This window comes from Adelges cooleyi, unplaced genomic scaffold (assembly GCF_023614345.1).
Source record: "Adelges cooleyi isolate 19-005CV unplaced genomic scaffold, UGA_ACOO_1.1 ACOO_flye_CR_arks_rails_tigmint_CR_PRNA_306, whole genome shotgun sequence".
NCBI classification, from domain to species: domain Eukaryota; kingdom Metazoa; phylum Arthropoda; class Insecta; order Hemiptera; family Adelgidae; genus Adelges; species Adelges cooleyi.
In genome coordinates, this window is record NW_026095977.1 from 1,821,837 (window position 1) to 1,833,118 (window position 11,282).

Here is an 11,282-nt window from a genome sequence, read left to right on the forward strand (position 1 = left end):
GACCAATAATCGTGCTCTTAAAAGACTGTTATAGTTTTATAATTGTAACATGAATGTGCTAATAAAAAATTGTGTTAATTTAACAATTTATAAAATATATACGTTACCATTTATGATTCAAAAGTTGACATAAAAACAATTAGTTTGGAAGGTGGTTAAAACAAAAATAATGTGAAATATTAAGTGGCTAAAAAGAGTTGATAAGAAATCACCCTGTATTAGTTTTCGTACAGCACAAATTTATATTTTTAAAATACTACTTTTGAGCTTTGCTATTTGTGTTTGCAATTGTATCCATTTTTTTTTTTTTTTTTTTGGGTTCACTCGATACGTGACAAATACAAAATATGGAAAAATATAAAATGTGAATTGAATGAATATATTTATGTTGGGTAGAATTATAATTCTTTTTTTCCAATACAATCATTTTTTTTTTATACTATGTGATGAGGAAGGATTTGTTGTGGAACAATAATAATGTTTTTTTTTTAAATTTTATTCTCCAAGGCACAATGTTTTATTTAAAATAAAAACCAATAAATGATAATGGTGTAATAATTCTAAAATATTTCTAGACTTAAGTATACTGACTTAAAACAACAACAAAAAAATAAAAATATTAAACAGTAAGATTTTTTCTTTGACTAAGACTAAACACAATGGTATACTTTTCGACTGTTACGATTAATTATATTTCTACATTTTCTATGATATTCCAACACTGGGAACACTTAATCATATAAGTTCAATAATAAAATTAATATTAGTATCAATCTAATAGTAAATAGAGTGAAGACAAAATAAAAATATGCATTCAGGGTAACTTCCTATGTATTATTTTTACATCTACCAAGTAAATTTATGTGTAAATCTCTGAATGTGAAAAAATATAAGAAGAAAAACGTGCTTCGGGTGTTGGATAGGATTGTTTTTTTTTTTGTAATATAATATAAATAAAATAACTGAACATTTGGTCTACTTGCGGTTTGTAAAAACAATAAATAACAACGAAAAATAATAACCTTAATATACATAATAAGTCTGTAAGGACGCAAACAATATACACAGCAATTTCGAAAACTAAAAAATTAAGTACAATAGAAAAAAAAGGAAAAATCGATTTAACAACTCGATTCTATCGCCTAGATCTATTAAGATTATTAAAAATATTTTTGGTTTTTCTATCTAAAAAATAATTTTACAAAAAAACGTAGGTATATCATGTATTATCTAAAAAAAAAAAAAAAATGCAACGCTTTTCGGTGGTTTAAGTGTCCATTCATACTTCAATATTATATTTTCAAGCGTTGTCACAAACTTTGTGCAGAGAAACGTTGTATTCAATTAGCGCCACGGTTTGTTTGCCGGCCGGATGTTTGCAAGCTGTCTAAAAAAAAAAAGAGAGAAAAACACCGAATTAAAAAATCATTTTTATATTTTAAGTTTTCGTTCACTAAAATGTCCGCCGTAAAAATGCAAAACGTAAGACTAAATGTATTAATATGCACCGAAGCTGAAAAATACGGTATTCTTATTTTTCGTTTGTTTGCCAATAATAAAAATTAATACAAAACGATTTCTTCGAAAACATTAAAAAATAAAAGCGCAATATTTTACAACGCGCGCCAGACGTTTTGTTTTTTTAATGAGACCAAACGAAAAAATGATTGCTAATGTTTATGGAAAAATATTAACCTACAAGCAGGAAAAAAAAAGTAAACTAAAATACTTTGTTGTTGAATTTAAATTGTTACTACGAAAATTGGCTTCTTTTAGAAAGTAAATAATAAATATGATGTTTTCTTTAAGAACTATTATCAGTTGTCTTGAACCGACCAATAATTATTCATGGCTAATTATTGTAGAGATGTAAATTACTCTTTGGGGGTCCAATCAATGTATTTGTTCTTTTTGGTGATTTCGTCCTCAGTTTAAAATATAATCAAAACGAAATAACCGTTTTAATCAATACTTATTTTACTATACTCCAAATTTTCTAAAAAAACTTATTTTAATGGGTACAGTTTATTTGGGGTTTCCAAAACGTTGTTACTGCTATCGATGTTAAGTTATATTTCTGCGAATTTCTAAATCTTTTAAAAAAAAGAAAAACATATGAATTAAAAGTACAAGAAAATAATAAACTGTCTTAAACTGAAACTAAACTATAATTAATTTGCTAATATAAAAAAAAAACATTTAATTATTGTTACGTTATCTCTTATCACTTATCTGTTATCATTTATCTCCAATCTCTTATCTCTAACTGAAAGTAAAAGTTTAACGCAAACATAAAATTTGTTGTGTCCGGTCCAATAACATATCCTAATATTTTTGATAAACCGAAAAGTCAAGTCTGAAGACACGGCTGTAAGACTTTGATTTTAGTCACCTGTATTCGGTCCAAAGACCACGGTTTGTATCGGACGATCACTGCGACCGAATCCACGTTGTCTGACACTGAAAACTTATCTGTGGGCCATTGGGGTGACGTCGCGGTCGGGGTCCAACGACTGCCGTTGACAGTAGCCAAATTGGCGTAAGGGTTATTCGGACAGGACATGCTCATCACCATGGACGGAGTGCAACCGTCCAAGTTGCCTTTGCTCAACCTGTACGGAACGACGATACAATAAAAAATGTTGTCGTTAACAATTTTCGGTAAAAAAGTATTTAGGAAAAAAAAATGAAACTCAGCCCGACCTATACGACACCCGGATAAAATACTCTGTAAGGCTTTTCGTGGCCGGCAATTGGAAACCGTATACGAACTCGGACTTGTCGCTGCATTGATGAAGTTCCGTTTTCCCACATCGATCCATAGTGTCGTTGTCCGTCATCGGCGAGAAGTCGGTGCCGTTGCCGAAAAATACTTCAAGCATCACGTCTTTGTAAGTAACGTCTAAACGAACGACAAACAAGTATAGCAACAGCTGTCAATTTCGTAACATCAGCAGAAATTCAGGGTCGTAGCGTACAGTGATGGGTTTTTAACTATGCCAGAACTAGAGTCAAGGTAAGGGATGCATGGTTTTCGAGGCCAGGTTAGACAGTTAACTTGTCGGTCTTACCTGGAATCCGATCGACGGTAACGATAAAGCTCAGATAATTTTCCAATTCATTCCCATCCGCGGATGGTTTCTCGACGAAACTGGTCATCTTTGATTTCACTTTGGTGTACTGTAACAAAATCCTCAGTTATTGTAATCGTACACACGTTTCCCGTGTAGGTACACAGCATGAAACTTACTTCACAACTCTCGTTATTGGTCACCGGCCGCTTGAGCAACAGACAACCCATCCGATTTTCTTTATCCAAAAACCAACCTATTTCCGGCGGAACTTCGTTGACGGTTTCCATTCGGGCGTGCGCGTTCGACTGTGTAGGTTTAATTCCGGGAGGTTTCGATAAACTGGAAAACCCAAATAAATAATGTATTTTCTTGATGTTATAATGAAATCATGGCCGCGAGACGACACTTACACAACGTTTTTCTTTGAACTTGGTGTTGGATTTTTGCTGTAATAATTTTCCGTGAAAACCAAGTATAAAATACTTATCAAGCTGAAACAAATAATGTAAACATAACATATATTATAGTACTATTCTTTTGCTCAAACTGTAAGTTATATTGTTCGACATCACTTACCAACAGGCTATAACAATACTTAGAGTTACCAAGGCGAATTTTACGAAAAGGTCTGACCAGTAGCTACTCGTGTGGCTCGTCAAATCCTTTGCGGGGTTTTCTCCGGAAGCGTTGCTCAACTTTTCCGAACATTTCGCAGCTACCGAACAGAACACAGTGTGAAAACAGTTAACGATTATTTGTGATGTGAACAAATACTAACCTGACAAATCCGACATTGCTATGACAACTTTTTTTTTTGGTGGAGAACGCAGCTTGTTGTTTTGCTCCAGCTTGCATATCCTAGCTTCCAGATGACTGGTGATCTTGCTCAGCTCTTTTACGGCACCCACGTTCTCCATAAATATCCGATCCTATATTATAATGTACAACTTATGAGCAACGACATGCACACAATGCATCCCCATACGGTTACTTTACTTTGTTAACGACGAGGAAATCGTCGTACACGTCACCGTTGGATAGCGATACTTCTCCGGTGTTAGTCACTGCTTCCGGCAAAACGGCTTGGACTTCTTGGGCAATGATCCCGGTGTCTTGTTCCAAAGATAGTCCAAACATGGACGAAAACTCCGGCTTGTAACTGAACTGCACGACGTTGATCTTTTGCACGTTCTTAAGCTGTTCGCTTGTATCGCACTACGTCATGATACAAATGGTCGATTAGATTTTTTAAACATGAAGAAAATTTGATGACAAAAAAAAAAACAGGAACAAAAATGTCCATTATCTCTACCTAAATAAATACTAACATAGCTGAGTTCTTAGGGTTTTGATTGTGTACTCATGCTATGATTGCAATTTGTTTTTTGTACAAATATATAAATCAGACATATTATACTAAGGGCTGTTATTATAATACCGACCAACGTCGATATTTTTTAACCGTACTCTTTGTATGTCCTGTTTGATCCTGACGTCCGACGGTTGGATTATGTGTCCGGTGAGCTTGACATTGCCGTGTATGACCAAAGACTCATCCGGCCGATCAGTGTTGATGCCAACTTTGCCAGTGTGCACTATCGATTCGGGAGTTGTGCCGCGTTGCCAACAGAGTTCGGCGTCACTCTCGAACTGGCCAGGATTCGAAGCCTTTAAGGAGCACAAAAAAAAACCGATATCAACATCTCTGGACCAGCTACACTAATTCCGTCTGTGCCACGATACGAACGGCATGCGAACAATCATTATAATATTGTAATTACTTGGATTACCCTGACAATTATCCTTTCGGAAGCGTACGAAATGATCGGATAGTCATGGTCGTTGATGCAGTGCGCGTGCAGGCCGACCACCAGGTAAAAGTACCGCTGGTCCGGATTGGGTTTGCCTTTTTTCCGCATGTTGTTGCACGTGGTCTCGCTAAAATGTAACCGGCCCACCGTCACTTTGGACACCTGTTCCTCGCGCAAATCCAACCTGAAATCACGGCAGAACGTTTTGTTTTCCCAATGCAAACAAGATCACGCCATTTTGTTATAATCATGTTGACTCACAAGACTGGGTGAAACGCTTTCTTGCTCCGGTCGCTCTGAGACTGTTCCACTTTGATGGTCTGACTGGGCGATTCGACTTTGACACCGTAAAAGTGCAACTGAAAACTGCCCACCTTGTGTATGCCTTCGGCGGTCCTCACAAACTGCGCGTCGCCTTGGAGCTGCGTGTGACATGTAATCTAAAAACACACAAAAAAATAGTTCGAAATTGTTTTTGGACAAGCCCAGCTGACGAAACGCACTTGGAAATGATTTTTCTTCTGGCACACAAACGCGTCGTCAATGTTGGAAAAGTTAAAACCTTTGTCCGCGTCCACTCTGTAATGTGGCATTGGCCTGAAACAAGTAAGTCGTTAAGCGTGTAGTGTCCGTCCATGGAAAACAACCAAACCCTATCTTTACTAACAGTTCCTTCAAGGAGTGGTCGCAAAGGATGTTCCACGAAGACTCCTGGAACGGCTGGAAACGTATGCACTGGAAACTGGTGTCCGCGTACAATCCTGACTCGCAGCTATCTTGGTAAGTGTAACTGTCTTCGCTGCACACCGACCGACCCGAAGGCGACACGTGGGTAATGACTTTTTTGCCGCCGGATTCTGTGACAACACACACGATCAGTCAACGAAAGTACTTAACTAAAAAAAGTCTACAAAACCCACCAGATTCTTTTTTCACCCGAACCGAACTGCCGGCGTCGGGACACAACTTTCGTTTTTTCTCGGCGTTACCTATCAGGTCGGCATACTCAACGTCTTGAATTTCAACGTCTCTTGCGCTGGAAGGCATCTGGTCGAAACCTGCACGGCAACATCATAGTAATATCACAGATTAGATAAAACCAGATAGTGCACTACGGCATTTACTGATAACGGGCCCCCTCCTGGGATACGTACGACCATATTTAAAAAGGGTTTTGGTTTGATAACATTTTAAGGAATTACATTGCTTGAATAGGAAGTGCGCCATCTGGGTTTATCTAATCTGTGGTGATATTGTTTTTGTAAATAGGATCATTAAATAAAATATAGTAAAATAATAAGCAAAGTTACGACAAGTCGGATTAAACTGAAGTCGTGCACAGGTAACTTTTGACATGTAGGTTCAAAGTTGTATGGTTATGGATATTTAACGTTTCCTATACCTAGATGAGTGACATGCGACGAAGTTCCTGGTTGATTTATCAGCATCGGTTGGACCGAAAGCGGATGAGGTAGTTTATTGACGATCGGTTGCTGCTTCTGGTAAAGTCCGGCGGGCGGTACAGAGTTCATGGACAGTTGAGATTTGGTATTTGACGACATGAGGCACTGCAAATTCGGTGTCTTACGATCTGAAAACGAAATATTGAACGAATAAAACCAAGCCTAAATGAATGAATTAAATAATTGATAAACTCACGTGGCGACTGTCCGACGCCGTCGGCTGGAGAATAAGGAGGCTCGGAGTCAGGCGGGCTTTCCGGTAAACTGTGTCTTAGAACACAAAACGTTAGCTTGGATCGATTCATCAGTTAAGAACAAAGAAAAAAAAACTACAAACGTTTTTACCTGTTAGTAGCATAAGTAGTAGCTTGCGGTTTATGGTCTTTGGCAGGTTTGTTGGATAAACCGGTAATTGGTAACACGGTGGTGCCGTCGAACGGCAATTCCACGACCGGTGGAATGGACGATGTGTTTTTTAAAAACAGTTGAGGTGGTTGCTGGTACGGATTGTTTATTCTGACCATCACGTGGTCGCTTTGATCGACGGATTCGTGAAAAAATCTAGTGGAAAAACGTTTTTGAATCCATGTATTTATTTTAAACATAAAGAATTGGCAGACTGTGCAATGTTTAATCGACCGCGGGCGACTTACTGGTTGGCTTCGGCGTTGTTGTTTTGAATGAACTCGTCTGTCAAATGACTGAAATCCAACGCTTCGTGGTCTATGCCACCGACAAAATCGCTTCTGCCTGTTAATTGATACAAGCAAAACGTTTACACTATATTTTTTTTTGTGATAACTCGGATTAATTATTTACTGTGCATGAGATGGAGCTTCCTCGGCTCGGCGTTGTGCATCCGGGTCGTCCCGTAATCTTTGTCCAGAGGATTAGGCATGTCGCTGATGGAAGGGCTCGGCATGGGCTGGGCGTTCGGCTCGTTTGACAGTATTAGGATTTGGCCTGGGTGTGAATCCTGGACGTTACAGTTCAGCAGATTGGAGTCGTTGCCGAGTCCCTGGTCGTCCGAGTTGGACAAAAGAGTCCAAGTGTATTCCATGTTGGCCATCGGTCGATCAACAGCTAACCATAGCCATTACGATTTGAACGCCACCAACTGTAGTAAAAATATTTGTATTTAATATTTAATAAAAAAAAATAGTAAAATAACATCAATTGTCACAGGTTTTTTTTAATTGGAATTCTATAGTATGACCATAATATTGCATGTTTAAAATAAATTAAAATAGCATACATCATCTGCCAGAAATAACTCAAGAAGCGTATTATCGGCAAATGATTTTTGTGTTGAATTGGTTAAGATCTTATCTAAATGGTGTTTTTACAAAACTTAACCTTCGCAATAAATTGCCTAATAAACGTGTCATTTTTTATTTCCTCAAATCAAATTGTATGGTTGAAGTAAAATGAACTGTGCAAATTTAATTTACATTTAAATATTATAAACATTGTATGTTTCTTATTCTATTTATATTCATAAATTTCTTTTTCTATTTATGTATTCAATTGACTTCTACATAATAATTTATAAGCTGTTTGTAACTGTTGAGTCATAATATTGTTCGTTAAAGGATAATAAAAAAAAACCCTCGCCTTTACAAAATCTGCAAACGTTAAAATTAATTTTGAAAAAATGTCTGAAATATGAAAACTAGAATCTTAATATGTGTGCCGTCTCAGCTTTTCATATAAAAGCTAAAATATTAAGTGCTTTTCGTGAACAAAAAAAAAAAATGCTTGACGTTGTCAAAAACAGCTGAATATATTTTAAACCGTTCTACTTACAAAATACCACTATTGACGGCTGTTATTCTCGGTATTGGTATTGTGAACCGTTGAATGCATTTCGCAATATATTTTCCATAAAAAACCCTTAATTGTATGTGAAAGTTTTGGGTGACGCGGTGATAATATTCTTTCGGTCAAACCTAATTGGATTTTCAGTTTTTTTTTTTTTTTTGTAGAAAATATTCTGTAGCCCAGTCGCAAGACCAAAGTCTAGACACGGTTGTTGTAGAACTTTACGATGACAAGTAAAGCGGGGTGGCTTACGTGGTTTTTAGTCGTTCACCTTGTGCTTTTGAGACATCATCGCAGTGGCCCGTTGCCATAGATGCGCCTGTTTATCATCATCAATACAAAACGCGTTTGGTCATTAAATCACGTTTTGTTTTCTGTCGTCACTACGCCCGGACAGACAAGTGTATTTTTTTATGGCAATAGCAAACAACAGGGTAAAAACTGCCACCAGCTCAAACAAACAAAAAAGCCCCAGACATCATATACTTTGACCGCCGCCGTTATTATAACTGACCTCCGACCCACTCTTTTGGAAACTTAGCCAAGTGTACTCGTCCACTTGCCTATAACCCAATTGCAATAATAGAATACCGCGATGGGTGTTTTTTTGGTGAACACAACACGGTTCAGAGACCTCCAGCCAGATAATAACCCTCGCTGGACCCACGGAAATTAAACAACCGCGACCTCGAGTCATCTCAACTCGGCCACGAATAAATCACAACAATAGATGTATCGATAACGTATCACACAATTAAATAGAGTAAATTAAAAAAAAAAAAATGTATGTCTTGCTTTTTGGTCGACCGTTTATAACGGATGGTCTGCATTATTACATTAAACCCTGTTCGCTTACAATTTCCCTTGCCTGGCAATAATTTTCACAAGTTTATAAATGCTTTGTCAGGTGGTCGGAACCTTACATTTTTGTAACGTTCTAATTCAATTAAAGTGGTAAATATTTAAATAAATACTATGATGTTATCTAATTATTGGTATAACAAAGCTGTTAAAAAAACAAATTTTTCGTTGTGGTATTAAAACTTGTTATTTCAATAATTGTTTTTTTATTTGTTTAGAGTTTTGGTTGTATTAGTGTATTCGGTTTATTTCTGGTTCATAAAGTTGTACGGTAAACCTGTTCGTCTGAGGTTCAATATTCGGGGCTAAATATATATATATATATATATATATATTATATTTATATTAAGATTTTTATGAGTTTTTTTTTTGATAGTAGCAGAACGCCTTTACACGCCAGCAAGTAGGGTCGTCGCTCTATCGGATTCCGTTGGACGTTTTCACAACACTGTGGCGGCCACAGACTGGAATTGTTCAATCGGTTTTATATTTTGGCTGTAAAACCACTATGCTTTGTACCGATATGACCTAACCTAACCGTTTTGTATACTTGGATTTGGACTGTGCTCGGTTTATATGTTTAGTGCTTCGCCTGAACCCCTCGCCTGAACTAATCCGTCTAATCTAATTTTTTTTTCTCTAATTTTTCTATTAGATTTGTATTGCTATGGGGGGTGGGGGGGGGGTACGTATAGCTAACCTCGTGTACTTACCTTTACCCGGAGAGGTGTCGAAATCACCGGCAAGCCGTTCGAGGAGTTGACATGACAGTGGACCAGGCAGCAGACGTTGGAACGGTTGGACGGCGTGTGGAAAACGATTAAGTAAGTGTTATTTTTAATTTTTTTTTTTTTTTTCAATTACAACCCAAACACTGCAATGACGACCAAAGCACACGATCGGTCACCGTCACGATTGATACTGTGTTGTGGTAAATTTTTTTTTTATCCTGTTTGGTTCCAAACGAATAACAGACGTCACGAGCCGCACCGGGCACAGACCGTTTGACAGCAAACAGAACACGGTGTACGCGACGGCCGCAGTTCGATAACGAAGAATCCGCCCCTACCTGATTTCGGTTGGAGCCTATGACGGTTTTCCCTATCAACCGACCTCTCGTTTGTATATTACTATTATGTACACTTGTAAATGTTTATAATAACATCAACATAATAGCAACACTATTCGTTTGGAACGCCAACAGCAGTACCCTGTTCCCTGTTACCCCTGCCACACTTTGTACATAATATTATAGTAATATCGGTTGCGTTATGTTAGCCAATCCGTAGCAAATCGACCGGGCCGGTTGCTCGACTAGATACTAAAAAAAAATACCATTTTTTTTTTTGTACAATTAATATCCAATAAGCACAATACTTAGAAAAAAAAAAAAAATTATAACAATTTGTTTGGCGATTGCATTTATTAAAAAAAAAAAAAAAAAATTCTACATAAAATATCAATAGGGAATAACTTGAAAAACAAAACTGTTATACTTGATGTTTCAAACGGTATCGGTATTACTAAAAATACTGTCTAGTTAAGGACAAAAAAAAAAATAATGATCGATAGTTATTTATCTACACTGCTTTCGTAGATAAATAAATAATAATAATTGTAAAACATGTGGATAAAAAAAAACAATTTAGATAAAACGCTGATGGTTATTTAAAAATTGCCCGTATAATAGAAAATCTATTATTAAATCTACATAGAAAAAAACAGAAAATTCAAGTAAAAATTTACCAATACGAGCTAAAATCAACACTTGCTGAAAATAAATACAAAGTATAGTTTAGAGTATAAATGTAACAAATTTGTGTAACAAATCAAACGATTTTCGTATAAAATGACAGAAAAATAATGACTTGTTGAAACAAAATACCGTTTTGTGTTTAAACGAATACAATTATGATTTTGTTTCCTTTATACAAATTTTTATTGATTTTATTCGGATGGATAGATAGATATAAAAATATTGTTCATCAGAGATAACTAATGTGAATAACACTTAAATAATATTTCTCAACACTGTGTTTATACCAATCTTATTAGCATATTTTCGAAATTTAGTTTTCAATAACAACTAATTATTCAGACCTCAACACATCTGATGACCTATGGATATTTTTTTTCCCTAAGCATAAATTCGAGAATAATAGAATTGGTTTTATGGTTTCTGATTCGGACACACGATTATTTTTAAAATTACAGAACCAATTTCTTCATAAGACAAATGGTTCATATATATA

The 11,282-nt window shown here is 36.3% G+C and overlaps 1 protein-coding gene across 3 annotated transcripts; it reads right to left on the reverse strand.

Moving 5' to 3' along the window:
* Window positions 1-657: 657 nt before the first annotated feature.
* Window positions 658-9,944, reverse strand: LOC126839521 (myelin regulatory factor-like protein). Of its 3 annotated transcripts, none has more exons than XM_050574872.1 (21): window positions 9,744-9,944; window positions 7,168-7,465; window positions 7,002-7,098; window positions 6,694-6,909; window positions 6,545-6,612; window positions 6,288-6,476; window positions 5,806-5,943; window positions 5,553-5,742; window positions 5,389-5,482; window positions 5,147-5,325; window positions 4,856-5,069; window positions 4,542-4,742; window positions 4,071-4,289; window positions 3,853-4,003; window positions 3,651-3,789; window positions 3,485-3,565; window positions 3,251-3,413; window positions 3,072-3,180; window positions 2,704-2,902; window positions 2,393-2,612; window positions 658-1,387 (listed from the first exon to the last, which is right to left on the reverse strand). In XM_050574872.1, the coding sequence occupies exons 2-21, from the start codon at window positions 7,415-7,417 to the stop codon at window positions 1,301-1,303; spliced, it is 3,204 nt and encodes a 1,067-aa protein (XP_050430829.1). In that variant the 5' UTR covers window positions 7,418-7,465; window positions 9,744-9,944; the 3' UTR covers window positions 658-1,300. The 3 variants fall into 3 exon arrangements, with proteins under 3 accessions (XP_050430829.1, XP_050430830.1, XP_050430828.1); XM_050574873.1 differs by having other exon boundaries at window positions 4,865-5,069; window positions 6,545-6,618; XM_050574871.1 differs by having other exon boundaries at window positions 6,545-6,618.
* Window positions 9,945-11,282: the final 1,338 nt, after the last annotated feature.

Coding starts and splice junctions, on each gene's coding strand:
- LOC126839521 (XM_050574871.1), bottom strand. CDS start 7,417: ATGGCCAACATGGAATACACTTGGACTCTTTTGTCCAACTCGGACGAC. Junction 6,477..6,544: donor CGGCGTCGGACAGTCGCCAC/GTGAGTTTATCA, acceptor TTTCGTTTTCAG/ATCGTAAGACACCGAATTTG. Junction 4,290..4,541: donor TCAAACAGGACATACAAAGA/GTACGGTTAAAA, acceptor ATCATGACGTAG/TGCGATACAAGCGAACAGCT.